The sequence below is a fragment of the Lissotriton vulgaris genome, chromosome 5, assembly GCF_964263255.1.
Source record: "Lissotriton vulgaris chromosome 5, aLisVul1.2, whole genome shotgun sequence".
Taxonomy (NCBI): domain Eukaryota; kingdom Metazoa; phylum Chordata; class Amphibia; order Caudata; family Salamandridae; genus Lissotriton; species Lissotriton vulgaris.
In genome coordinates this window covers 346,979,451-347,007,195 of record NC_141693.1, presented here as the reverse complement: position 1 = coordinate 347,007,195, position 27,745 = coordinate 346,979,451, and the positions used below count along the sequence as shown (strand labels likewise).

Here is a 27,745-nt window from a genome sequence, read left to right as displayed (position 1 = left end):
GCCTTTCAGTCTCGGTCCACTCCTTCTCATCACCAAGGTATCCCTCATCTAATGCTTTGTGGACTTTGTCACGCTACTTTGCCAATCCAGACCTAACCTGCCTTCAATATTTTGGTTCAGAACTTTACACTATGCTCTATTCAGGCAGAGCTACACCATACCAATCCAAGTTTGTGACCGGGCATCTCTATCAAAGCGCCTCATCTTGAACTTCAGCTCACCTGTCTCGATAAGAGTCCCCATCCTATGAGTTTCTGAGATGAGATAGGACTCCTCTGCTAAACTTGTACACATGTAAGAGAGGGTACCAATAGTTTGCTCAGGAGTCCAACACTAGCACCGCCTATTGGTGGCTTGCTGAATACCAAGTTTTCCTGGTCTTGAATCCATCTCTTAACTATTTCTTCCATCACCCTACACTTCCTGACTCTTTATCTCACCTGATGGTTCTTTTTCATACCTGTTAGCGCCCTCATTTTCAATTTCTCCCTCTTTCCTATATCAGTGTACTTCCTCTGTCACTGTTTGGGTATTTTATCTTCCTCCTTTTTCTCTCTCAAATTCTGGCTCAAAGTCTGATCATGAAAAATAATCCCAGTCCCCAAAAATGGGAGCCCACTGACAACCACCAGTCTAAAAGAAGCACTATGAATCCTTCGTCTCTGTCACAGCCGCTGATATCAACATACAACTCAATACCACATCACTACCCCAAGCAGCAACAGCAACAAGTCACAGAGAAGCTACTCACTGTACAGGCGCCCCCAGCCGCTGATGTAGCAGGGGTAATCGTTGGGGAGGAGCTCTCCTGCTGGAGCCAGGCACCCGAGCACCACTTTGTCGTTCAGAACAGCGTTTTTGGACAGCTTCATCATGGCGAGGTCATTGCTAGAAGAGGAATGAACAGGCCTCCAATCACTGGTGCGATCTGAGAGCAGGAAAGAGCTGATTGGCTCTGTTCCAACCCTATGTCCTGTGCAGTTTATGGAGACCATAATTTAAAATGGCGGTATCTCCCCATTCTGTGTACCAATAGAAATTGAGTGAGGTGGAAGATTTTCATTCGATAGGAGATTGGAGCGGATCACGGGAAAAGGAGCAAGAAATATATACAGAAGGATTATCGGCGTAAAAGGAATCTAAAAAATGTCAAACAATTTAAAAAGCGAGCCATTCAGGTATCAGAAATTAGTTCCCAGATATATGTCCTCTTTCAGATTTTCAGATACAGGTGTTAAGTAGGGAGAAACAGTTTTGTATTGTCCTGTGGTTGCACTTATATAGTGCTTCATGCATCTGATGGGGCGCTGGAGAACATTGTCCGAGGGGAAGGACTCTGTCCTGTGGGATGGGCTTGGTTGGAAGAGTGCTGAATTACGACACTGCCTTTTTGGGGGAGCTTTTGTGTTGTGAGTAGTATGCAGAATCATTTGACTCAACATGGGACTCCCTTCGCCTCCTTGTACCAGGTCAGGCAGGTTGTATGTCAGAATATCGTTAGCAAAAAATTCGTCTCACAGACACATCGTGTCCTAAATATGGATCAGAAAAATATTGTCTTACTAATATAGATTTCTAAAATTAACTCAAATATTTATGCTACAGTAATTCTGTCAGATGATATTTTGATTACGATATTCCAGTATCATTACCTCTAAGATAAGCTGGTCCACTACATTCTTTTTTACTGAACCATTAGCTTAAAAATGTCGGACTAGTCTACAATACTTTGGGGGCCTATTTATGACCTAGTTTGTGTCTCTCTTGCACCACGCAATGTGGTGCAAAGAGCAACGTAAACCATAAGTCAGATTTTTGAAGTCACACAAAGCCAATTTGCGTGGCTCTGAGTGGCTTAAAAAGCCGGAGTAACGCAATGTGGCACAAATAGCTGTGTTGCGTTACTCTGCCCTGGGAAGGCGTTCCATGGGCTCTACGTGGGCGTTCCTCACACAACTCCCATGGAGTTTGATGCATCCCCAGATTTACAAGAACTTGTAAACCTGGTAATGTGCCAGAATCTTACACCTTCTCAGGGGAGGCGCAATGAGGGGAAATATCTCTATTTCTTCCTCTTCTTATGTGTGCTGCGTTCTGCAGCACGCGTGGAGGGAGGAATATGCCTTCCAAGATTGTTTTTGTGCAGGAAGATTCCCCTTGCGGCACAAAACAATCCTGCCTGCAACACAGGCCCCCTTTCCCCATGGTGCTAGAGGGCCTGTGTTGGTGCTAGGCAGCCAAAAGGATGCCTGTGCAAGGGAAAGGACATGAATGCCCCGTATTGCCTGAAATAAGGTGCATTCGTGCCTTTGCCCAGCCTCGCAGTGCAGCACAGCAAGGTGACCTGCTATGCTGCATCACAATCTCATAAATGAGCACCTTTGTTTTCATATAGCACTAAAACATCATATGGTACTACTATCAAGTTTACGTTCCTCAACTTTCTGCCATAGAACGGATGGAAGGCTCAGTCTATCTTGCAAAGATTGTAAGTCTTGGCCTCCTGAACACCACATTTATGTAGGCACCCGGTGTCCACCTTGCTGAGCCTTCCTTCTGGTTTAACTACATCTCGGATGCACATGGACCTCATTGGGACCTCTCCAGTCCTCATCTCCTTATGAAGATGCTGGACCAATAGATTGCAACAGAAAGAAAGGGGCCTCCTGAAGCAGAGGAAGTAGAGATCCTGCTCCTCTACTAGACAACAACTAAAGAAAGATTAGAAAAAAACACAAAACAGAAAATGCAGTGCCTCCTCAAGGCAAGTGATGCCAACTAGAAGTACTAAGAAACTGCCCATAAGTGAGGAAAGTACAACTTGTAGAAGGCACAGCAGTTCCGCTTAAAGGGAACAGGAACTTTGAGTGCGAGAAACAACCCTTAGGTACAAAGATGACTACCTACAGTTTGATCAGCAACTTCCTCCAGGAGGGACCACATTTACCTATACGAGGGACAGCAACTATCGACAAGAGTCAGAAACTATACAGAAGGCAGGGAGCTAGCTACTACCCAAAGGTAAGGAGTGGGAAGCAGCTACTCACAGAAGGGGTGACACAAAACCGTAGGAAAGCAGATACTCTAATGAGAGGGAGACTTAGCAACTACAAAATGGAAACAACAACAAGCAGAGAAGGGCCATCAACTGGCACAGAGACTTCCCAAAAGAGAAGTAGCAAACACCCAAAGAAGATGCAGCCTCTACTCTCGGAAATAGCAGTAGCTAAAGCTAAGAGGGCTAGAAATTACCCATTGAATTGCAGCACTTACCTTCAAGAAAGCACAGCAAAAACTCAGCAGAGAAGAATCTACAACCCAATACAAAGACAGTAACTCACAAGAGGAGAAACAGAAACCATCCTCAGGAGGGGTTGCAACTACCAATAGACGAGGCAGAAATATCACTTATGAGAGGAAGCAAATTACAACACTAGAAGTAAAGACAAACACAAATATTACTGCCAAGAAAGGCATACATAGGTGATGCAGTATGCATGTAACCAAAGGAGAGGAAAAGGCACCAACTATCTTTAGTATAGGTAATAACAACCCATAGGTAAGCAGGACCTACACAGAACAGAGGCAGCAACTACCCAGAGGAGATGCGTATTTTCCCAGAAGGGATGCAGCAACTACCCATAGGAGATGCAGCAACTACCCAGAAAAAAGGCAGCAAATGTCCAAAGCATAGGCAGTAATTGCCCATAGGTGGTTCAACTTGCGCTTAGGAGGCAGAACGTATGGAGGGGGCAGGCAGTAACTATTCACAGAAGACTCAGCAACCTCTTTGTAGAGTGGGAGCAGCTATCCAAGTCACAGACAGCACTGGAAGGGAGAGATAAGCCACTCTCTAGAAGGAAACAGTACCAAAAGTGAAGATCTGTTCAGAAGAGACAGCAACTTCAAATGTAAAATGTAGCTTAAACCAGATAAAGAGGCATAGGTTACCGAGAGAGGAACCAATTTCCCAAGGTTCCCTGTCCGTCGAGGGGTGAGGCAGGGTTGTGTCTTGGCACCGACCCTGTTTTGTTTATTCATCAATAATGTCATCTCACACCTGGAAAACGTCAAGGACAACGACGCCCCATGTTTGGCAGGTAGGAAGGTACCGGCAATTATGTTTGCCGATGACACCCTCCTCCTTTCCAAATCCCCCATGGGGATCCAGAGGATCCTGGATGGATTTGGTCTTTTCTGTCGTCAGCACGGGTTGGAGGTGAATACAGTGAAGACCAAGTTTATGATCTTTAATCCACCAGCTAAAACTAGGCCCAATCCCACCCTGGGGACTGCCAGCCTTGAGAGGGTGTCTACTTTCATATATCTGGGGGTAACATTGCAGGACAATTTATCATGGGACCGCCAGATAGTACGATCTAGGGTCAAACTGTCCCAACTGTCGGGCGCAATCCTGAAGGTGGCCAATACTTCCTCCTTCAAGCCCATAAGTCCGGCCCTTGAAACTTACAGGACCCAGGCCAAGGCAGCGGCCATGTATGGCAGTGAGTTATGGGGGCATAAAGCGGTGAAGGACTTATCAACAGTTGAAAAAAGCTTTTTAAGGCGCCTATTGGCTCTCCCACGTGCTACGCCACTTCAGCCTCTGAGAATGGACATGGGTCTCCCCCCTATTGCAGAGGAGCTTGTGTCAAAGCCAGTGAAGTTCTGGCACAGGCTCTGGTCTACGAATGAACTTCACCACTATAGGGAGGATCTTACCCACGTCATGAGTTTGAACTGTAGTGGCAAAATCCCCTGGCTCGCCTTTGTGAAAAACGAACTGTCTGCCATGAATCTCCGCGACCTCTGGGAGGACCCTGCGCGAGGCTGTCAAACAATCTCGCGCAAAGCCCTGTCACAAATCTACAAAGACAGGTCCCTTGCACACTTGATGGACGCTCAAAACAGCGGCACCCTAACTTTGCGATTTCTAGAATCCAAAAATTCATATGTCTACGAACCTTTTATGGATTTTATTTTCCCCGTCCTGGCGAGGAAACTGTTTGTTCAATGGAGGCTTGGCACACTCCCCATTAACTCATACACCTGCAAGTGGACCAATGGGGGCGATAAAACTTGTCCCTGTTGTAACAGCCATCTGGAAGACGACCTCCACATCTTGTTTGTGTGCCCCGTATATCAAAGGCCCAGGAAACATTGGATAGCGCCGCTATGTAAGAACCTAGGGTTCAGAGAGTATGCACAGGCATACAGGATTCTGAAAACCAGCACCCTGGGCCACATTGTGTTCGCCGTTTCAAAATTTCTTATGGCTATATGGTTGATTAGAAAGAAAAAATCCTCTGAAGCCCCCTGAACTTTCTAGTGTTATTATAATTCCTTCCTCGCTGGGAGAGTGAATTTTAATCAATGTATTTTAAAAAAATGTTTTTTAATGTATGTAATGTCTTGCACTGCATCTTTTATGGTCTATATGGCTGAAATAAAGAATTTTTGGATTTGGATTTGGAATTTCCCAAAGAAAATGCAACAACTAATGCCCAAAGAGGAGGCGGCATTAACATAAAATACCCATAAAAAAGTTGCAAAACTCCCACCTGAATGATCAACCAATACACCCCAAAGAGGCATTAGCCCTATCAAAGGACATAGAACTATTGCAAACAAAGCAACCCCTGTTTAGCCATGGCTTCAAACCACAGCTCCCGACCCCCTACACCTGTGGAAATGACAAAAACCTCAAACAGAACCTGTTTGTATATTATAACATAACATTTACCACAGCACTGGCAGCTCCCCCACAAGACGAAAAGTCTCAATGAAGGTAGAGCACATCCTGTTAACATAGTATAATTTAACATTTTCCACAGCACTGACAGCACCTTCACAAGGACAGGGTTTCACTGAAGGCGGAGCCCAACCTCTTCTAGTGACTGCCCCTGCAGTACCTTCACCACCCTTCCATCAACATGGCTGGTGAAGGAGACCCTCCCAGTCAGAAACACTTACCCACAAGAGAGGCAGTTGGAGTTCCACTGAGGATGAACAACAATCTTGCTGACGGCAATGCGCTGCTCAGGGCCTTCCTCCACATCCCGGTTGTGCTCGCCGACCACTACCTGGTATGTACGCCCGGACCTGAGAGAGAGATTCATTCAGAATTACAATAGCCTAGAAATGACCTACGGCTGGCTCATGTCCAGCCAATGACTTGGTGTACAAAATATTTGTTGAGTACCCCCTGACCTTTTCCCCTAGCGCTTCCATGCACAGACCTCAGCTGGGACTAAGATCTAAGATGTAGGTGTTCTGATACTGCCCAGACGACAAACAGATTTCACTCTTCCATTGTCGGAAGTAGCTGTTGGCCATTCTCAATAATTATTTGGAAATTCTGTACATGACCAAGAAGATACTGAACCTCATGTCATGTGTCTGTTACGGCAGCTCAACCAACACGAAGTACAGTAGAAGCATGACGTGATAATTGGTCAAGCCATGCCCAATCCATGCTTTAATGACATGTACGTAAAAAAGCTATGAGCCATTTCTTTCACCAAAGTACCCTTTCCAGCTTTGCATGCTAGTGGGTATCTCGCTTACTGAAGGAGACACCCAATCCAGTCTCTTCCTGAAGGCAAACAGCGTGTGACTATCACTTCAAATTTCCTTCTAAGAGGCCCACACATCCTTGAAGGGAGATTAAAAACTGCAACACCCACCTTCAGAAAAAAGGTCAGAAAATGCTAATCTGACCTCAGAAGAATAGCCCATCAAACCGATAAAAGAGTATCAAACATACTATTAGGATTAGGGAGGCCGGTCTGCTACACATGAACTTTGCATGAACCATGCATTATGTACCTATATGAAGCTATACATAGGTGCATTATGAACGTACGAGACACAGTGTCCAGCTGTCAAGATCCAGTTGGGTGCAACAAGGGTCCCTCCGCAGGTGTGATGGTAGGCACCACCGCTCAGATACTGCAGGGAAATCTGGAAGGATGAAAACCAAGAAAGTTTAGGTATCTAAATCAACATGCAGTCGAAAACACTGAGCCACAGAATTACTGCCCAAAACAGACTATGAGCTGTTCAATATGCACTGATGCCAAGATAAAGCAACTTTAGTTTGGAAGTGCCCTCTCTACAGAGCAGGGTTCTGTTCAAATGAACTATTTGATATGTCAGACAATCAACATTATGGCAGGTAAATCAAATGGGCGAGCGAATCAGGTATCAATCGGTGAGTTATAATTTCTTGTGTGCTTCACAACTTCCATATTTAATGCAGCTTTCTCTCAAGTCCCTTATAAGGCAGCTTCAAACCAAGTTAATCTCTAAATTACATGACAGATATTTTAAGACATTTGTTGGCCCAGGCTAAGAGTGCTTTTGAAAAACTTGAGTCAGATTAGATCTGGGAAAAATTTGGTGGAGAATTACACAGTAAACGACCTAGAAAAGGTGAATTGGCCGGTGAATCGATCATTGCAGCTCTGATTCAAATGGTAATTCTCATTTTTTGCCACAGTTTAACTCAAACATTTTGCCTGCTGAGATTTTGACTTCCTCCAGCAGCCGCTGGGTGAAGCAAAACAGATGTGCAGTGTTCCCGTGGATCTTCTAATTCCGATAGAGGCAGGAACTTTTGAAACTAGCCCCATAAAAAAACAGGGAACTTGTAATCAGTTCCTAAATAACACAAAAAACAGATAACTCAAAGTCCTAAAGCCGGAAGAGCAGCTAGGCTGAATGACATTTTGTATTATATTATTAAGAACAATTGTTGTGATGGCCGTTATTTAGGTATATTACTCTTAATTGTAAGATTGCGGAATCCTGGTTATGGTCAATTTTTAAGAGCAATCGCGATAAGAGAAGTCAAGCTTCCTTTTCATGGAATTCATTATTTATTTCCTAAGGGGGAAAAATATTTTCAGAGTTAAATATGAATTATCTGTCCCTGTGTTTCTAACAGCAAGATCTTCTGCCTTTTAACCAGGTGAGCTTCTAACCAGCGATGAGTAGTAGATCACATATTTTGTACTGATGTACTAAACCTGAAGTTCTATGAGTAGAGAAAGCAAGCAACTCCTGCTGCCTTGTGGATTTAGGGGCTGTTTTTGGTAAAGTGAATGATCAGTATTTTGGTATACTGAAAAATCGGAGCATTGATCCTCGGGTATTATCATTAGTGAAATTATTGCTTTGTGTTGGGTAGATCACCCATCTAAAATGGATCACCTAATGGTTTCATTCAGGGCTACTTATCTGATCCATCAGAAGCCTTGCTAGGGGCGATTACATTTAGTCTGAAAATCATTAATCTGACCACACTTTAATTAATGGATGCTGACAATGGAGTATTGATGGATAGGAATGGCATAGGGTTTAAGGTGAAATTCATCAATTTCGAGCAATGTTGTGACATCACATGTTTTGTACTATGATTATTAATAGTTGTGCCTCCATTTTGATCTTGGACCACAGTAGGATTAGAAAGTCATTTTGGTTTAGGGATGTAAAAGAAGTTGTAGTATCACAAAATTGCCATGTTATCTGGACCTTAGATACTGTCGGACTTTGGGCTAGGTTTCTCATTTTGGAAATCTTAAAATAAATTTGAAAGCGGTGACCAGGGAACTAGTTGCCTTAACCGGAAACATGGGAAGCATTCTAATCTGCCACGTCATAGAGCCTTCCTCAGAAGGTCAGTCCCAACTGTAGTGCATGGCTTACCGTTGTTGGCAACAGAGACCCTTACAGTGATTAGCGGAGTGGAGGAATTTTTCTGGAGGCGGACTTTAATGATTCCGGCTGTAATTCCAATGGAAAGGACTCTTTTTGTATTGTATTAGGCAGGACTAATACCATAAGTGTAAGTCTCATTGTTCGAATATTGGTCTTAAATACAGAACCTCAAGGGCCAACTAGAAACACTCCTTGTTAATTATTTGGACAATGAAAATCTTCCTATTACCAAGCCTCTCTGTAGCAAGAGAAATTTGACAGTTATTTATTTATTTATGTAGCGTATTTTTATAGTGCCTAACTAGCCACAAGGGCAGTGGAGAGTTTTACAATTAACATCAAATCTGATGACAGTTAAGTGGAAAATATTAATGTTACATATTGATAGCCGCCAGATACATTGTCCATTGCAAAGATCAAAACAGATGTTTTTGTGGACGGCTATTGCACATCTTTGGTTAAAGCAAAGAGAGCATAAGGTGTACTGGACTTCACCTTCGTAGAGTCCAAAAATCTTTTTTGCTCTGAATTAATTAAATCAGGAATGGGTTTGCTGTATAATCCACTGCCTGAGCATTGACACAGCAGAAATGTAGATGTGAGCTCGCCCGTTTATACAGAACGGAGCTTATAATGGTCAATCTTCATAGATTTTATAAAGAAGCTCCTTCACAAAAAATAAATTGTGATGAAAATTTTAAAAAATCCATTGTAGACATTTTAGAAGGTGATAATTTATTGATATTATAAAATGAATGTGATGATTTAGTGTGCATGGAACACATTTAAAATAATTGTAATCAACCTAGGACTTAAGTAATGATGAACTCTATTAATATATTAGCAAGCTTAAAGTATTGTGAACATTGTGAATACTATGTAGCTATCCAATAATGATATACTTAATATTGAGACCTATGTCAATCGTATTACATTCTATGATGATGTTCTAAAATTATCACTAGTAGTGATCAAAACTTATTGGTGTGTTCAAAAGGTATTGCTTCAAAACTTTGAACATTACACTTCTAAAAATCGCATGTCTCAATTATTATTTCTAAAAATAAGTTCTTTGTAAAAAGAAAAATTACCTATTCACAAAATGTTTTTCCTAAAATATATTGAACTAAGGACAGAGAAAGGGGTTAAGCAATTAAGACATATGGTTTAAGGATGTAAAATATAAGGTAGTGTTTAAGAACATTGGATTAGGGATACTGGCTTAAGGGTAAAAGATAAAGTGTTTAAGGAATGGGGTATAGAGTATAGGAGTAAGGTTAACGGTTAGAGGTTATGGGTAAAGGCTTCAGCGCTAAGAAACCAAGTTTGGAATTATAGGGTAAAGGGTTGGGGTATAGGGTTACAGGTTGAGGTTGGGTGTATAAAGTTAAAAGCTTAAGGGTTAGGAGTAAAGGGTGTAAGGCTTAAAGGGCACTGGTTTGGGATTTAGGGTTTGGGGTGAAGAATTAATGTATTGGGTTACAGTGTTAGGGGTTAGGGATGTATGATTGAGGGAGCTTAGTGGAAGGGTTCATGGCATAGGACTATGGATACATAGTTAACAGTACAGGGTTTAGGTTATATGATTATGGTTAATGATAAAGAGTTACTGGTAAAGGGTTAGAGATACAGGGTTGAGAGTTAAGTGCTTGGGGTTTCGGGTTAATTGTGTTGGATTTTGGGTTAGCCCATGATTACATGTGTTTAGTGTTACCATTGGTAATGTGTTAAATTTATTATGTGTTGATTGTTAATTATTTTAGGCTCTTTAAACAAAAAAAATCTATGTTTTGCTTTTCACAGAAAATACACATCATTCATATCAGTGAAATACTCTACAACCAACCAAGAAGTGATAATTGAAAGTGTTAGAAACGAACTGAAGTTATTGCTTAGTAAAATAATTTGCATTAACAGGTTACACCAACTAAAAGCCTTAATATAATGCCACGCGGACTTTGTGTGATGTAGCTATGTCTTTTTTTATGCCCTTCGTGTTTTGTGTCATTTTTACATAGCACTGTGAGGTGAGAGAGGAACATGTCTTCAGTGCTGTAGGGAAATATCAGGGGATGTTCTAGACAAAGTGGCCTGGGGCACTAGTAAGTGTTTTCTCCTGTTTTTTTGCATCATAGCAGAGCTTTGGAATTACAGAATGGGCCGCAAACACTTGTGTGCCCCCTTATAAATTATGCTTGTGCAACATGTGCACTGATGTGATCTTATGTGGGCCTTCCCTCATTTACATGGCCCATGCCCCCATGCTAATGAGCGGATGCGTTTGCCAATGCACACGTGTTGTTTTATGGATGAGGGCACAATTGCAGAAAAGCCGATGAGAGGAGCACTCTTTTGGGGCCACATAGGATGTGGTGTGGACTTAAGGCACCAATTGAGTACAACTTTTTGGAGGGGGCATAGTGGTCTCAGGTAAACCTAGGCATCAACCCACTGGTAAGGACGGCCATCTCCAATGATCACCTGTATAGGGGATCCCTACCCCACCAGCCGCGGTCTGTGCAGGTAAGAGCTGTGGGACAGTGGGGCCCAGTGGCGGGATTTGACGGACGATGATGAGGGAAAATTATGTCATTATTTAATTTCCCCTTGTCATCGTCTGTTGTAATCCCCCCCCACTGCTCTTACCTGCACGGGCCGCGGCTGTACCTCACCCTTCCAAACGTGGCCGGTTCAGAAGGCAGGGATAGCCCCTGGCGCATTCTCACTAGTGTAGGCACAACCTGTTCGGGTTCATGCTTGCGGTAGGGAGAATGCACTTTCATTTGGGTTTGGTCACACTGTTTCTGTCTGCACCTGGCACAAACAGCTGATAACGTACTGTCGTGGTAGGGGCACTCCCCTAATAGTGGTAGAGTCCGTGGTCCGACTCAAAACTGGATATTCAAGACTTCAGCAGTAATGTGAAAGGAGCTGCATTGGGTTATAAGCAGGGTTTATCGCCGACTATCCGGCGCGGTCTCTTACCTGCCAGGGCCAGCTGTAGGGTCGGGCATTCTCGCCGTTCACCACCCTTGAGTTTGGAGAGTAGGTGGGCACGCCACACCCGTAGGCTGTGGAGAAAGAGCACAGTTAAAGTGTTGGGTGAGGCCACTGAGAGCGTTTTGTTGACTGCAGGAGAGTAGAGTTCTTTCATACCTCAAATAAAATATTTTAAAGACACCAGAAAGGCCTCACAAAATACTGGTACGAGAATTTTACAAAACAGAACGCTCTCTTTGCGAGTCTAGAATAAACAGCGTAACCCCACGAGTCTAGAAACGTTAAATTGCATGAGAATAAGGATAGTCTTAACCTAATATTCTACCGAGTTATTATCATATACTTTATTAGAATACAAATTGTACTAATAAAAGTGCGATACCAAACAGTTTAATGCATACAATAGAAATGTAAAATGTTAGAAGCAAACAGATGAAAAACACCCAATGATTAAAAATGACACCCCACCATCAAAAATATATAAAACCCAGGATCCCAAATACGTTGGTTAAATATCAAGAAATCCCTCATCGTGCTTTAGGGGAAATGTAGAAAAGCCAATTTTAAGGCATGAATATCAGAACTGTCAAACCAAGCGTTAATGAAAAGAACCTCCTTCACTCTTAAGGCAAGGGAGGGAGATTTCAAGAAGATCTGAGAGAAATATTTACAAACTTGCAATAAAACCTTATTACAAGAGCAGTGCTAGTCCCGACCTAGGTGCAGACAGGTGGGAGAACATGTGGTGCACTGACCTAGCGTGTTTCACCCTCACAAAATTCACTACATAAAAGATTGACCTTTGTGTAGGAACAACATGCAATATTCTGTGTTTTGCACCTCAAAATGGGCACAAATTTGAAACCTGCAGAACCCGGAATGACACTGTAATATGTCAACGGAGAAAACTTAAAAAAATTATGTATAGCAATGATAATAATAATATAGGCTTTGGACTCTGTCGAGACCAGATAAAGCAAGTTAAAAATTGCACCATAATCAGGGCCACTAGAATTATGTGGCCAAGAAGGACCAAACTATGCGACACGGTTGACTAAATTATGCTGTAAGAAAAGGCAAATTATGCTAGATAATACGGCACATTTTTGTGATAGTATTAGTTTATTATTTTGAGATTGTTACACCTGGTAACAGTGTCTGGGAAAAGAGTTCACCTTATTAGTACCAATTTAACACCGATATACAGCAACAAGCAACTGAAAGATGACCAGTCAACCTTTGCGAAAAGCCTTCTAGTGTGAAGGAACCCAAAGCACCACATTTTTTGTAACTTTGATCTGTTTGAGCTAAAAACAATTGTTGGGGTAAAATCTGCACATTATGCAGCAGATGATGGATTATGTGGCAAATCCACAATTATGTAAAAAATCGCCACAGCTGCAGTATCGCATAAGTCCAGTGGCCCTGACCATAATTCATATTTCACATAAAAATAATTAGTAAGGGTTAAGGTATGGATGCAGAAGGTAGACCACCAGACCGTAGAACAGGCCATCGGCCTATCCAAAATACAGCCCACACCGGAATTCAAACGCGCACAGGAAGCAATGCTGAGCAACTAACTTTCTGAACTATCAAGGGCAAAAGGCAATATGAGAGGGCATTTCTTTTTCTGAGTTTTCTCTTGTACAGTATGGCACCCAGTGACATGGACACCCCTTACTTACGCAGCTTAAATAGAGGCTGCTACTGAGCCCCATGGGCTGATGAACTGGATCCCACTAAACATTAATTATCTGTTTATATGCTTCTACTCTCAGCAGATCTACAGACAAAGTGCTCACAAACAATACTGTTATCCAATACCATGGCAGGGAAATTTTGTAGCTTGGCTGATATGCAAAGCAAAGGAAATAGAGAATGAATAGTGATGAAATGATGACAATGTGGGAAACCCAAAGAGGGAGACCAATAGAAAAAGTGAGCATGATCAAGGAATGTAAGAAAAACAGCAAAGATGAGAGAAAAGATGGGTCAAAAGAAAGAACAGGCGAAGAAAGGAAAGAACAGGAGAATAAAGGAAGGACATGTGAAAGAATGAATGGATGAAAAGGTGAAAGAATAGATAGTAGGAGGTTAAAAGATTGGTGGAAGTGTAACAGTATTGGTCTATTAACAGGTGAATTGATAAAATGACGAAGGATGGACACGTGGGAAAGTTTGAAAGGATGAAGGGTTGGAAGGATGGAAGGATGGATACATGGATATACTGATGCGTGGATGAGTAGATGATGTATGGACGAAAGATCAAAAGGTGATGGTATCTTTCCCACGGAGTGTTGGGTTTGATCGCAGCACATGCTCGGTGTCACTAGGCGCAGTGGTCTCCAACTTTTTCTATAACAAGAGCTACTTAAGTGCAATGAAAATCATCACAAGCTGTGAATATTATTAGTGTAATCGTGAGCACATCAGGCAAGATTCTCTTAGTGCCTATGCTATGCATGATTACCAACACTGATCACCTCAACGCATCAAGCAGAGCTGTCCACAGTAATGTAAAAAAGCGTTATCAAATTTTGAATGCCTGTATGTGAGTAATACTTAAAGGCCATAGCTGCAATTCACCTGGCACTAATTTAATAATAATACTAGTAATATGTGCCTCTCCAGTGATGCACATTTTTTCTCTCAAATAAGTGCTTTAAATATATTTTGGATATTCCACCATTTTTCTCCAAACATAAGCTTAAAAGTTATGAAAATACACACAGGGTGGTCTTGAACACAGGCTTTTCTGTTTTGATATAAATATATTGATTCAATCATGCAAAAGCTTCTAATTTAGTAGGATGGGATGCACACAGGAGAGCTACTTACTGGAAAGCTAACAGTAGTTCACAAGCTATTCATTGGAGACACCTGGATTAGAGGTATGGTTCAAGTATGGATATGTTAATTTTCTTCCTTGATATTAGCAGTACCAACATTCGTCAACAAAAGCCAGTTCTTGACTCAGCCACTTTCTCATACGTTTTTCTTTGGTATATATTTCATTTGACATCAAAGGTGTATAGCTCCACGCATGTTTAAAACAACTTTTAGTGAAGGGTGATGTGTGGGTAATTATCTGGGGGCTAAACGCGGAGCTTCGAGCGTCTGGCTTGGTTAAACTATTTGAACTTTTCAAGCCCCTGACCCAAAAAAACATTTCTTCCAGAAGTGTCTGAGCCACGCTTTTCCTTTAACAGTGCCCTTCCCATTATTGGGCCTATAACACACAAAAATGTAGGCATTTTCAATTTATGACAATACATTTGTGCAGATTATGACAGGTTTGGGGGTTCACCTAACCGATGAGGATGCACTTAGAAGTCTGTCCATATTGGAGATTTTCAGGTGTCCTTACTCATGGTCCACTACGTGTACGCAATGGACTGTCTTCATTGCAATTAATTTACTGGCATATGCATGACAGCAGGGCATCGTTTGTAAAAATAATAACAATAAATGAAAACAGGGGCTCAAAGTTTTTGGGGAGCTTCCCATCCTCACTGCCGAATCCCAAGGCTGCCCGGTATTGATTCTGCCTCTTGCCTTACAGTTCCACCCCCTACCCATACTATCTTACTATTTGTTTTTTCACTCCTGCTTTGTCTCGGTTTTATTTATTTCTTTTCCACTGCCTTTGTCAATTTTCTGTGTTTCTCTCTCTCACTCTAGTCTGAAAAATCTGTGTAAAACTACTATTTCTGAGCCGATTTGCATTGCTCTTGCACCACACAACTAGGTGCAAGAGCGACACAAACCGGACATGTGATTTATCCCCTTCGCTGCTGGTGTTATTCCCCCTCTGTGCTGGGGGGAGGGGTGGCGCGCACAGCGCCCGCATGCTCATGATGAGCTGAGCTCGTCATGAGCTACAGTGCTCCTGTGCTCATGACGAGCTCAGCTCGTCACAGGTGCACCGGCTCCCGTGGAATGTTCAGCACAGCGGGAGAATTCTCCCCGCACCTGAGCGTTCCACGGGCCATGACGAGCTGAGCTCGTCATGAGCACCGGAGCACCGCGGCTCATGACGAGTTCAGCTTGTCATGAGCATGGAAAGAGTTATGAAGCCACGCAAGGCCACTTTGCATGGCCCGAGTGGCTCCATAAATCTGGAGCTAGGCAACGCAGCACAAATTGCGGCATTGCCTTACTCTGCCCTGAGAAGACGTTCCATGTACGTCGCATGAGTGTTCCCAAGCAACTCCCATGGTTTGTTACGCATGCCCAGATTTACCAGACATTGTAGATATTGGAATGCGCCAAAAAGATAAACCTTCTCAGGTGAGGCGTAACAAGGAGAAATATCTTAATTCCTCTCTTTATTTCTCCTCATTACTTCCTCTTTCAATGTGTGCTGCATTTAGCAGGACACATAGCAAGAGGAATAGGACTCCCAGGATTGGTTTTGTACAGGAAGGCGTACCTTTCTGCACAAAAAGAATCATGTATACAACATGCCACGCAGACACCCTTGCACCATGGTGCAAGGGTGTCTGTGTTGGCACTGGGCTTCCAAAAGGGCACCAATGCAGGGGCAAAGGAATGCGTCGTATTGCTCTTAGTTTCCAGCTCCCTGCCCTGCATGAAAATCCACAAAACTGTTGCAATGACCCCTTGATTGAATCATAACGCCTTTCATGCATATTTTAGTAACACTGACACTTAAAAATTAAGGGGCTCATGTACAAAGGTGTTTTGCAGTAGCAGAACCTGTAAGTAGCAAACATAGAAGGAATATAACCACAAAAACCTTTATACAATGTATCAAAGGATTTTTGTGACTCAGATAATTCTTTACAACTTATAAAAGTTGAGATCCACTGCAAATAGGTTGGTCATGAAAAGGACATTCTCTCCTGTTTGTGATCTGACATGAGAAGTAGCAATGGTTTGTGACCGCAAGTGGGATTGCAAGCCCTTGATCAATTACTGACCTTTGGGTGACAACTGATTGTAAAGGGGAAAACGACGCAGAGGGATAGCTTTCTCTATAGGAATTGTGTCGCAGCCTCAGGCTCACATCTGCCTGCTTCTCTCAATGTGATTCCACATTTTTCTTTATTAACCCCTCCCATGCTCGTGACGGAACCGTTCCGTCACAAGCCTCGGGTGGGCTGTGCTGGTGACGGAACGGTTCCGTCACGGCCCACTCGCCGCACCTGCGCGAATTCCACACCTGCGCTGACGTTCTAAAGAGCGGGCGGGGCCGTGACAGAACCGTTCCGTCACAAGAACTGCTCACCAGCGGGCCGTGACGGAGCGGTTCCGTCACGAGCACGGGAGCACCGCGCGGCCCCGCCTCCCCCTTAGCACTGCGGCGGAATAGCCGCCGCATTGAAGGGGTTAAAGCAGTGCCTGCCCCTCTGATTAACGCAGGCTGCTTTTACAAAAGGCTTCCCCTTTGGGAGTGCATATGCAGTTATGAACGTCTCCTGTGCCATGCAGCCAATGACAGAGGTTCAGAAATTACAATCTGACTAAAAAACATTCATCTTGCTGGCCTTTTCTGCCTGCCCCCAAAATGGACAACTTGCAGCGTGATACTTAAGTCACATCACAAATTGCATTCCCCATTCTCAAATCAGTCAGTGTGCAAATTGCATATCCCGGTTTTGGAAATGTACATAGTAATTTGGTCCCTTTGTTCAGGAAAAATGAGCTTTAAATTCACAGTGGATCCATTTTCATGACCACCAACAAACAGATGCACGTGGTATGTATGGTTTCTAAACTCCATCAGTCTGGTACACTCACCGCTTGCGGCCAGAAGAACCGTAATGAGAAGCTGCATCATGTCTCCAGAAGTGTTCTAGTGACTGAGGTCGAGACCCTTAAATACTGCCCGCAATCACCAGTGCTGGAAGAGATCCAAGCACAGTGAGGAGCAGGTGTGGGAATACACGACCATATCAGGGACCAGGAGCCAAGGACACAGTGGCATTGGTGTACCTCCGCCGACCGCCTGTGATAGAAGGCTTTCACAACAGCCCTCCCTTTCCATCCATATTCCTGTATCATGCTCACAGGGATAAGAACTGCCCACCAGTGTAGAAGCAGCAGCGGGGGACGGCATCACTTACGGCCATATTCTAAGATCGCCGCCTACTCTTTCATGAGAAAGGGGTTCCATCGGTATCACTTCACCATTCTTCAATACAAGCTGATCAAAAACCATAAGGGAGAAGCTCTTTGTTATGTAAGATCAGTTAAAATGAACAGGGCAAATGTTAAGGTGAAATTTGTTGGATTCCTGAGACTACGGCCCTGATTTACAAAGATTTTGTGTTGGGGTTGTGTCACTTTTTGATGCAGACTCAAAATTCATTTTGGTTTTTACAAACCACGCAAATGTCGATTTGTGTTGCTATGTAAAAAACAGGAATGCATTACTTTGCATCAAGAAGGCACTCCGTGGTTGGTGCTTGGGAATTCCTGTGCACCCATCATTGATTTTGATGCAAATCCATATTTACAAAGAGTTTTAGATAAGGGTTTGTGCCAAAATGGTGCACCTGCCTGAGGCTAGTGTAACGAGGGAAAATATTGGGGCAGATTTATGATAACTGGCGCATCCCCAGGGATGCGCCAGTTATTTTGTGCCGCTGCTCCGCCACCCATGGTGCGCCGCATTTACAATGCGGCGCACCATGGGGCAAAAACAGCACAGATGCGTGACGCATCTGTGCCGTAAAAGTGACGCATTGCTGGAGTTGCGTCGCAAGCGCGACGCAGCTCCAGCAAGGCTCGGGGGTGACCCATCTTTACAATGCTGCGTCAAAACCTACACCTGCTTCAAGCAGGCGCAGGATTTTTATGCAGCATTGACCTGAAAGTGACTGAGTGCAATCTTATAGATTTCACTCAGCCACTTTTGCGAGGCGCACCTGCCCCGGAACGCCCACCCTGCGCCGGAAGCCCACAAGTGGCGCAGGGCTTTACAACGTGACGCATCTGCCTAGATGCGTCACGTTGTAAATGGGTCGTAGGGATGCGCCACGTTTACGCCGCAGTTTCTCCTTTCATTTCCTCTTTCCATGTTTGCTGCAATATGCAGTACACATAGAAAGAGGAAATAGCCTCAAAGTGTCGTTTTTTTGCAGAAAGGTACAACTTGCTGCAAAAAACCTATCTTGACTCTAATGTAGACATCCTTGCACTATGGTGCAAGGGTACCTGTGTTGAAGCTAGGCAGCCACAAATGTGCCAGCCCAGGAAGAGTGAAGAACTGTGCCATTTCATTGAAAATATGGCACAGTTCTGCTCTCTCCCATGATTCAGCGCAGCAGCAACTTTGTTTGCTGCTTGGTGCCATTTCATTGTAAATCTGCCCCTATGTTCTGCCAACACCTAAACAGAGCTTAGAAAATACTGATTATATATATATATACATATACTTACATATATTGTTTGATGTCTGGTTAGAATACAATAGAATTTTGAGTGAGTGTATTTATTTCTGCAGACCTTATCAAATGGAACCATATAGAACATTTCTCAGAAGAACAAGAATTAGCATGGGTGAAGAAAAGGATTAAATATATGTCATATAAAGATTTTAGAGGTGAGCATCAACACAACAGACAAACCAATATACATTTACTCATTGTTAATATGTTCTGAAGAAATGAAGGGTCTCTGTACTTGGTTTTTTGGAGAAACAATTATCATTGGAAAGAAAAAGAACACAGGAATAACAAGATTTTAGAAACATTACAAGGTAATTAACAACTAGGAAAATAAATGGAAAGTGGAATTAAAATTGAGATATTTGGAACTGCCATCCAATTAGAATACACAGGGATAATGGACCAGGAAAGGAATATATATTTTCAGATAGAGTCTTTTTAGACCAAATTCAGGGGATGTTGATGGGTCTAACAATTGATGAGGCAGGTTATATTTGTGTGAGAACAAGAAAACAATGTGCTCTATGTAGTCTCAATAAATATGTATAACAGAGAATGTTATGGAAGGAAAGTGTGGATATAATCCACAAGTGTGTTGTTAAATAGACCAATGGCATTGGCGATTAGTGTATATATGGTGTAGATTCTAATTGTATTATTTTATGTTTGTATCAGCCTTGAAAAATAAATAACAACTAAAAGAAACTGAACAAGAAGATTTGGCTTATGTTGAATTGAAGTTCGATGTTATAGAATTATTATGAATACTGGTATCTGAGATACTATGGCGCCGGGCACAAATCCTGTCACCCACATTGTGTGCGTGTGTGTGTGTGTGTGTATATATATATATATATATATATATATATATATATATATATATCACAAGGTCTTGTCCCCCAAAGAATGAGTCCGCACTCCTAAATCAGGTTGGCAACTTGCCATTTATTTCCACTTCAAGCGGGCATATTAGTCCAATTAGCGCTCTCCTCAGTTTACTGCCATATGTACGCCGACGCGTTTCGGAGAAACATTCTCCTTCTTCTCGGGCGGATGGGTAAGTAGAAACGCCCCAAGAACACGATTCCACATTTGTTCATCTCAGCTCCCACGTGACTAACTAGGTGTGTCACGCGGGGCATTGTGGTTTACGTGGTTTCTTTCCCTCCAGTGGTTTTGTGGCTGTTTCTAAAATCACTTCAGGTCGAGCCGCCCTCTAGTGGGCTCTGGGCTGAGATGTCCGCTCGCATGCCTTTGGAATCCTTGATTTGGCTGTAGGCCGGTCTTTGGCAGGTCCGGCCGTCCTTTGTCTCTCGTTGCAGGGAGGTGCGTAGACTCTACGGCTGAGACTGCCGTTACACATCACAAGGTCTTGTCCCCAAAAGAATGAGAAAAAATGAAATAAATGGCAAGTTGTCAACCTGATTTAGGAGTGCGGACTCATTCTTTTGGGGACAAGACTTTGTGATATATATATATATATATATATATATATATATATATATAGCACACTCCTCCGTTTTGGCGAAAGAATTGGGCGCACACTCGCTGCCTTCCACAATTATTTTATTCGATCTTTAACAGCTTGGAAACAAACAACGATCAACGCGTTTCAGTGCTCCTGGCACCTTGCTCACGATCACTTGTTTACATTTTTTTACTTCTTTTAAAGTAACCAATGACATAGATGTTACCTCACATCCTGTTTTACTCTAGGCATTGTGGTTATTGAAGTTTTTAATAAAGATTGGAAGATATATATATATATATATATATATAATGAAAGTCGAACAAGTACAATTCCAAAGACGACTGCGGACCCAAGATTTAAGGTGCATTTTTGTTTATTTGTGCTCCAAAACCCCGCACCTAGCCATGATATATATATATATATATGTATTTTTTTTGCCAAACCTCTTCCTTCTAGAAAAGAATAGGGTCGCACTCCAGTGATCGTATTTGAAAAGTTCAAATTGATTTATTCCATGTGATTCCAAACGTAAAAAACACAACAACGCATTTCGATCTCTTCTGAGATCTTGATCACGGTAATGCCCCCATGTTTCCTACTACTCTTAACAAACATTGTCACTGTGACATAATTTCCTGTAGTTACAAAAACAGGGCATTATGGTTATTGTAGTGACTTTCTGAAAAAATTTAAAAATAAAAAAAAACATTGCATTTTCAACCATCCCTCATTTTTGGTGATCAAAATAGATGTAACATGATTAGTGCCAGCCTTTATTATTGGTAATCAAATTATTTGCATTTGCTACCATTTTTGTATATATATGTGCCAAAGCTTAACCTATGTAAAGCTTTTCTATTGTCACTCCCTGAATTTCTCACAGTCATAAATGCCTCTAGTGGCTGTGTGCCATGACTGTAAGTTTTGTTGATTAATATCGCTTCTGCACATGTGTGTTCTCTGCATCTGGTGGCATTTTTAAGCATCATATTTGTGAGTTTATCTAGGTCATGGCATATTGGAGCTGATCTTATATAAACTCTTTCTTACTTTGACAATGCTGGGCTTTATGACTCTCTTTTTCATTTGTGTTAATTGATATAAACCCAATATAACAAAGTAGTAGGACAAATCAAAATATAATAAATTGCTGTTTAAAAACATAGTTTGCCGTGAATTAAAAGACTGAACAAAACTACTGTTACATGTGTTCTTCAAATGGAAGACTATGTCAACTCTCTTACAAAATCTGCCCCACCACGTTGTAGATCAAAGTATATTTATAGATGTATATACATTTCTTCATGTCGGCCAATTTTACAAGGAAATTGAGATGTGGCACTAGCTCTGTGGGTTAGAATAAAATGTCCATGTTTTTACCTGTTCGGTCCATAAGATACTCAATTTCCAGAACCTTCCCTAGCATAACCTGTTCTAGTGTCTTGGGACAAAATGTCCTCCCGGGTTAAGGCCCATAAACTTGATCTGTGCAGTATTGATGGACAAAACCTGCATTTGAAAAAATTCCAAATCCTAAATAAATATTCATATTATTTTGGAGGATTACTGAAGTTCTGGAGACCAACAGTGTCATATGTAAAACACAGAGTATAGTCTTGCATCATCGATACAGTCTGCTAGAAACTCAATGACTCCATTTATATAGTGAGTGCAAAGGAGAGGGACGTGACCACGGCCCTAAGCATTTTTTGTTGCCATGAAAGATGTTCTTGCTTTCACTCTCGCCTAATTATGAATATAAATATGCTAGGGTTACCCCAAATTCACACAGTACTTTCCAGAGGCTACAGCATAGGATGTTGCAGCGAGGATGCTAATTTAAAGCACGTCTTTACTAAAGTTTGGATGGACGCTCGCACAATGCAATGCAAGTTATTACTGCACAGCCTTAAAAATGGTTTAAGTATATTGATGCCATGTTTTGTGTCGCTTTAGCTGAATTTCCAAGCAAAACTTCAGTAAATTAAGCCATAAGAATGATGGATGCAGCATAGAATGTTTCTTGATACTGGTAAAAGTAAAGAAAACCCGAAAACCTGACCCACATTGCTGATTTCTTGAACCTAGGTTGCAGTTATCAAAATATGTTATCACTGAATACCCAGCCCCCCGAGAACATAACCAAAAGCATTTTAGAAATATTTTTCAATGCTCTCATTGCGGTTGCCAAACCGATAATTGACTTGTTCTTCGTGACCAACTTTTTAGGTCTAGCTTTCAACAACGTTAACAGTATAGCTAGAGTCGGCCATGGGCCAAATCCCTTCAAACATTGGGTTTCTCTGAACTGTTTGTTTTAGCTGTTGACTTGATCAATTACAACTTGGCTTAGCCCAGTGAAGTATTTACTTCTCAAGTAATGCTGTTGGCTGTTTGAGTGTATCCTTCCACATCCACTCAAGCACTGCATTGAATGCATGAAGAACTAGTTTACAACTATAGTCTTGATCTCATCTGCTAAAGCTGCTCTGCGTTAGCACATTAACTCAAGCCTATTGGCATTGCCAATGGTTATTGTACACAGGATTTAACCCACTCTCTAACCATGCAATGGAAATAAAGCCCTATGTGTAAAGGCTCCAATCTGCATTTCAATATAAACGCCCCAAATAATCAGATCAGATTTGTATAGATCAAATGCACCTTCTCAAGCCTAGGAGCTTGGCCAGATTCAGGCTTGTAATAGTTTTGTCAGCTTCTTGAAAAGCTCACCAGATAAAGGGGATCAAGGGCAAATTCAGCTTTTTAAGCACTGCGTGGAGAAAGTATATAATTGCTTTCAATCCCCTCATTTTAAAGAGAGGAAATTGTGGCTAAGGGTCCCAAGAGGAAATACGATTATCAGGTCTAGTCAGGCTCCAAGGTGCAACGATGCGACAAAATTATTGCATATTTTCAGAGTTAGTCACTTCCATCAGATCAACCTTTGATTTTGTTCTCATTCTTGGTTCTTAAATGTTAGTGTTATTGTTGTGCCCTGTTCATAGAGACACAGGTAGCCTTGTAGTATTTCCAAGGCTTCTTTATTGGTTCTATAACAGTTCTCTTCTGAGGTTTGCATTCCAAAGTAAAGTCATCCACATCATTAGTCTTAAGGGCCCACAGGAGTTTATATTCGACCTACACGATGTGATTCGTCCAGGAAGAGGCCAATGATTGTGAAAGCATTAACACATCTCTCCTCTCTGAATCTTTAAAGAGGACAAGATTCTTTGGAAAGTTGCCTCTCCTTAGTATCAAATATTGATTTATAAGCTCTCATGTGGATAAAGACCACATATTCAATTGGCCAGAGGCCGGTAGCACTCCCAGGGTTCACCATTACAATAAATACCAAAGACCCATGTCCTGCACCTAGAAACTATTCACTTTCTAGCATGAGGTATAAGCTTTATACACACCATGATGCACACAAGCAGCGACTGTAGGCTCCAAGTCTAAGCACTATTATTAAGATATTTTTTCTATGAAATAATTTGAAAGGCTCATTCACAACTACCCTTCGAGAACTTCACCTGCGCTCCATGGGTAATTCACAGAATCCTATCATAATCCTGTCATAATGTTTAAGCTTGGCAGGAAGGTCAAGTGCAATGTTTACACTTTGATAAAACTGTGGTAATTTTTAACAGGCACTTATGGCTGTCCATAGGATTGCCACAAGGCCTAGTTGATTGAGGGAAACAGGGCACCTGGCACATCTGTTCCAGCGTGAGGAGGTCGGGTCACCTTGCCACTGGGTTGGCTTAAGTCCACCAGATGGAGGCGGGGTGTGGAAAACAACAGATGGTACAAGACCTTTTGGAACAGCTCACACACAAAATGAATCAAGGCTTGCCTTCATTCTGGCCAGTCTGGTTGGACTGAAATACATCTGGTGTAAATATTTGAGGTCGATCAACCTCATTCTCAAGGACACCGCGAGGGTCCTGGGGGCCATCCTAGTCTCAACCCAATCCAAATCCATAAGCGGACTAAGGTCCGGTGACCATCTGTCTCGTAATTGTAGAAGAGGATTGGGGTAATGTGTACGAGTGTTCTGAGTGATTCCTTCCTTGTAAGGGGTATCATTGTAAACCATGCCTCCAAAGGAGTGAACTAAGGGTGGATTTCAACGTCTTTCATGTGTACATGTAGGGTGTGACGTAATTGGAGATACTTATAGAATTCAGATTTATGCATTTCTGTGAAATTTGGGAATGGTCTTATATGGGCTCCAGACCATCTAACATCAGATACCAATCTTGTCCCAGTCGTGGAAGCCCGCTAGACCCAATACATGCTTCAACCAAGAACAGTGTCATAGCAGCATTTCTGCCATCATGACTTTCACCCATTTAATCCATCTCAATGTCTGGTAACAACATTGCAGCAATGTCTCTGAGGCTGGGGAAAGTCCCTGTTGTGGGAGGCTGTCATACAGTTGGTTGAGTACACTATATTTTTTGAGCCAATTTAACTCCAGGCAACAACAGTGTCGTCGCGATCATTTGTTTGTAGGAAGTAGTTGGCAAACCCAATAATATAGCTGGGTGTCAGCCACACCAAGACCTCCATCGTAGGGAGTCAAACCCTGCCGCAGCCTGTGCAGGTAAGAGCGCTGGCGCCCAGTGGTGGGGGGGGGGGGGGGGGGGGAGATTTCGAAAGACAATGACGAGGGAAGATTAATTATTTATTTAATTGTCCCTCATCATCATCCATTGAAATTCCTCCCCACCGATCTTACCTGCATGGTCCGCGGCTGGTCAAAACACACCATGCAATATGTGCTTGTCCACCCACCCGGAGGAACCCCGAGATGGCTGACTGGAAAGAACTGAAAAAGAGAGAGAGAGGGTGCGCAATGCTTCCATGTCACAATTCATGCTGGAAATTTGAGGAGTAATGTTTGGATCCCAGGCCCTCTGTGTGCCTGTGGAGATGTGCATCCTCTGGTCGTCTGGCGGTTCAGGGGCATGTTGATATGGGCTTGATATCTCTGGATCTCTACTTGGGTAGATTTGGGCCAACTGACTCTCAGACTAGATGTGCCCCCAAATATTCTCAACATTTGAATCATTCTGGGGCTAGAAGTCTCCAGCTCATCAACAAAAAGGAGGACATTGTCAGCAAGAAGGGATATCCTGTCCTCCCTATTAGTCGCCCAGTGAAACCCTAGTAATTGTGCATCTCCCTGAACCCATTCTGCCAAGAGTTCAATAGTAAGGGCAGAAAGAATGAATATCAGGATATAACCTGTCTGGTTTCGAGTTGAATCGAGAAGGGAAAAGACATGACTTTGTTCATGGTCACTCATGCCCAGCAATCCTTATACAGGATTTGCACATATCTCGAAAAAGAGGTCCAATTTTCATTTGTTCGAGTAAGCGCATCATGAACAAATTTGAATGCCTTTTCAAAATCTTGTAATCTAGTAAGAGCAGCGACCAACATTCTTCCACACCCTCAGAACATTCATGATTGTTATTGAGCCACCAAATATTTGCTTCACCTAGGAACTAAGCTTTTTTGATTATTGTTAATCAAGTCTCTTATCACATTCGCCTGGCTGTTCACCAGAAGTTTTGAAAGTAATATATATATTTCACAGCACTGGGCCACTCAAGAGTTGCAGTGGCCCCGAGGGAGGTGGCGTGAACGCCAGCAGAGCACGCCGGTAATTCAATGATACAAAGTTCAAAAAGAGGTTAATCACGCTCTCAGAGTCCCGAAATACACCACAAAGTCAGCAGAATCTAAGGGTGTTTATTGAACACCTACTACATGTTTCGGCTTCAAAGAAGCCTTGATCACGTAAGTGACTTGTTAAGCATGCAACACATAAATACAATTCAAAAAGTGTCATGAACAAAGACAAAGGACTGAGACAGCAAATTCACAAAGTATGGCAGCCATCTTAAAGTGGTCACATATGCCGTGTAGCCAAAGTAAACCATGTTAAATGTAAATAAACATAAAGGGGCAGATTTATGAGGCCCTTGCGCCACGTTTACGCCGCTGTTGCGTCACGCAAGGCGGCGTAAACGTGGCGCATCCCTACGAACGATTTACAACGTGACGCATCTAGGCAGATGCGTCACGTTGTAAAGCCCTGTGCCGCTTGTGGGCGTTCCGGCGCAGGGTGGGCGTTCCCGGGCAGGTGCGCCTCGCAAAAGTGGCTGAGTGAAATCTATGAGATTTCACTCAGTCACTTTGGGGCCCATGCTGCGTCAAAAGCCTGCGCCTGCTTGAAGCAGGCGTAGGTCTTGACGCAGCATTGTTAAAATGGGGCACCCCCGAGCCTTGCTGGAGCTGCGTCGCGCTTGCGACGCAACTCCAGCAATGCGCCACATTTCCGGCACAGATGCGTCATGCATCTGTGCCGTTTTTGCACCATGGTGCGCCGCATTATAAATGCGGCGCACCATGGCTGGCGGAGCAGTGGCGCACTGTGGCGCATGTTAACTGGCGCATCCCTGGGGATGCGCCAGTTAACATAAATCTGCCCCAAAGTATGCACAATCACAGGACACGTGGGAACCAAATAAACAGTTAAAATGCTAGGCAAATATGAAGGCCCCCAAACTCAGCTGACAAAGAATTACAGAGTTAGTGCACGTATGGGTCTCATGGCACTAACTATATTGCGGTGCCTGTAGTCATGGTGATGGACCCCTCCCCAAAGACGCAACTGCATTACCAGAAAGCACGAAGAGGCCTGGCCGTGTAAGATTGATCAGAAATTTCGCTGATCTGCACACTGACTGGGGCAGAAATGAAAATTGCATCAGGACCTCAGTATCTCCACACGTTAACATGTTAAATGCCATGCGGGAGATACACCCCCCTGCATCGGGTAAGTGCTGGAGGTATCAGGGGCAGACTAATGAGACACTTAACATGTAAAATAGCTCATTTCTCAAGTGCCCAAACAGACTGGGGCAGAAATGAAAATTGCGTCAGGACCTCGGTATCTCAACACGTTACCAGGTTAAATGCCATCCGGAAGATACACCCCCCTGTATCGGATAAGTGCTGGAGGTATCAGGGGGAGACTAATAAGACAGTTAACTGGTAAAATACCTCATGGGTACAGCATCCAGCCACCATCTTTGGACACTCTAATTGTGTAACC

General features: G+C 42.8%; 1 protein-coding gene and 1 long non-coding RNA gene across 2 annotated transcripts in view; one reads left to right on the top strand and one right to left on the bottom strand.

Annotated features, from left to right (window-relative positions):
* The window catches only part of LOC147710867 (chymotrypsin-like elastase family member 3B), a 32,727-nt gene extending 15,113 nt beyond the window's left edge, over positions 1-17,614 (bottom strand). Inside the window, exons 1-5 of the mRNA XM_086921590.1 lie at positions 17,488-17,614; positions 11,707-11,792; positions 6,866-6,963; positions 5,974-6,102; positions 752-888 (exon numbers count right to left, since the gene is read on the bottom strand). Coding sequence (XP_086777716.1) covers positions 752-888; positions 5,974-6,102; positions 6,866-6,963; positions 11,707-11,792; positions 17,488-17,527 — 490 coding nt within the window. The 5' untranslated portion in view covers positions 17,528-17,614. The remainder of the gene's footprint in view (positions 1-751; positions 889-5,973; positions 6,103-6,865; positions 6,964-11,706; positions 11,793-17,487) is intronic.
* LOC147710868 (uncharacterized) lies at positions 7,195-17,543 on the top strand. The gene is made up of 3 exons (XR_015295880.1): positions 7,195-10,242; positions 10,693-14,970; positions 16,463-17,543. It is a non-coding gene; the product is annotated as an uncharacterized LOC147710868 (long non-coding RNA).
* Positions 17,615-27,745: the final 10,131 nt, after the last annotated feature.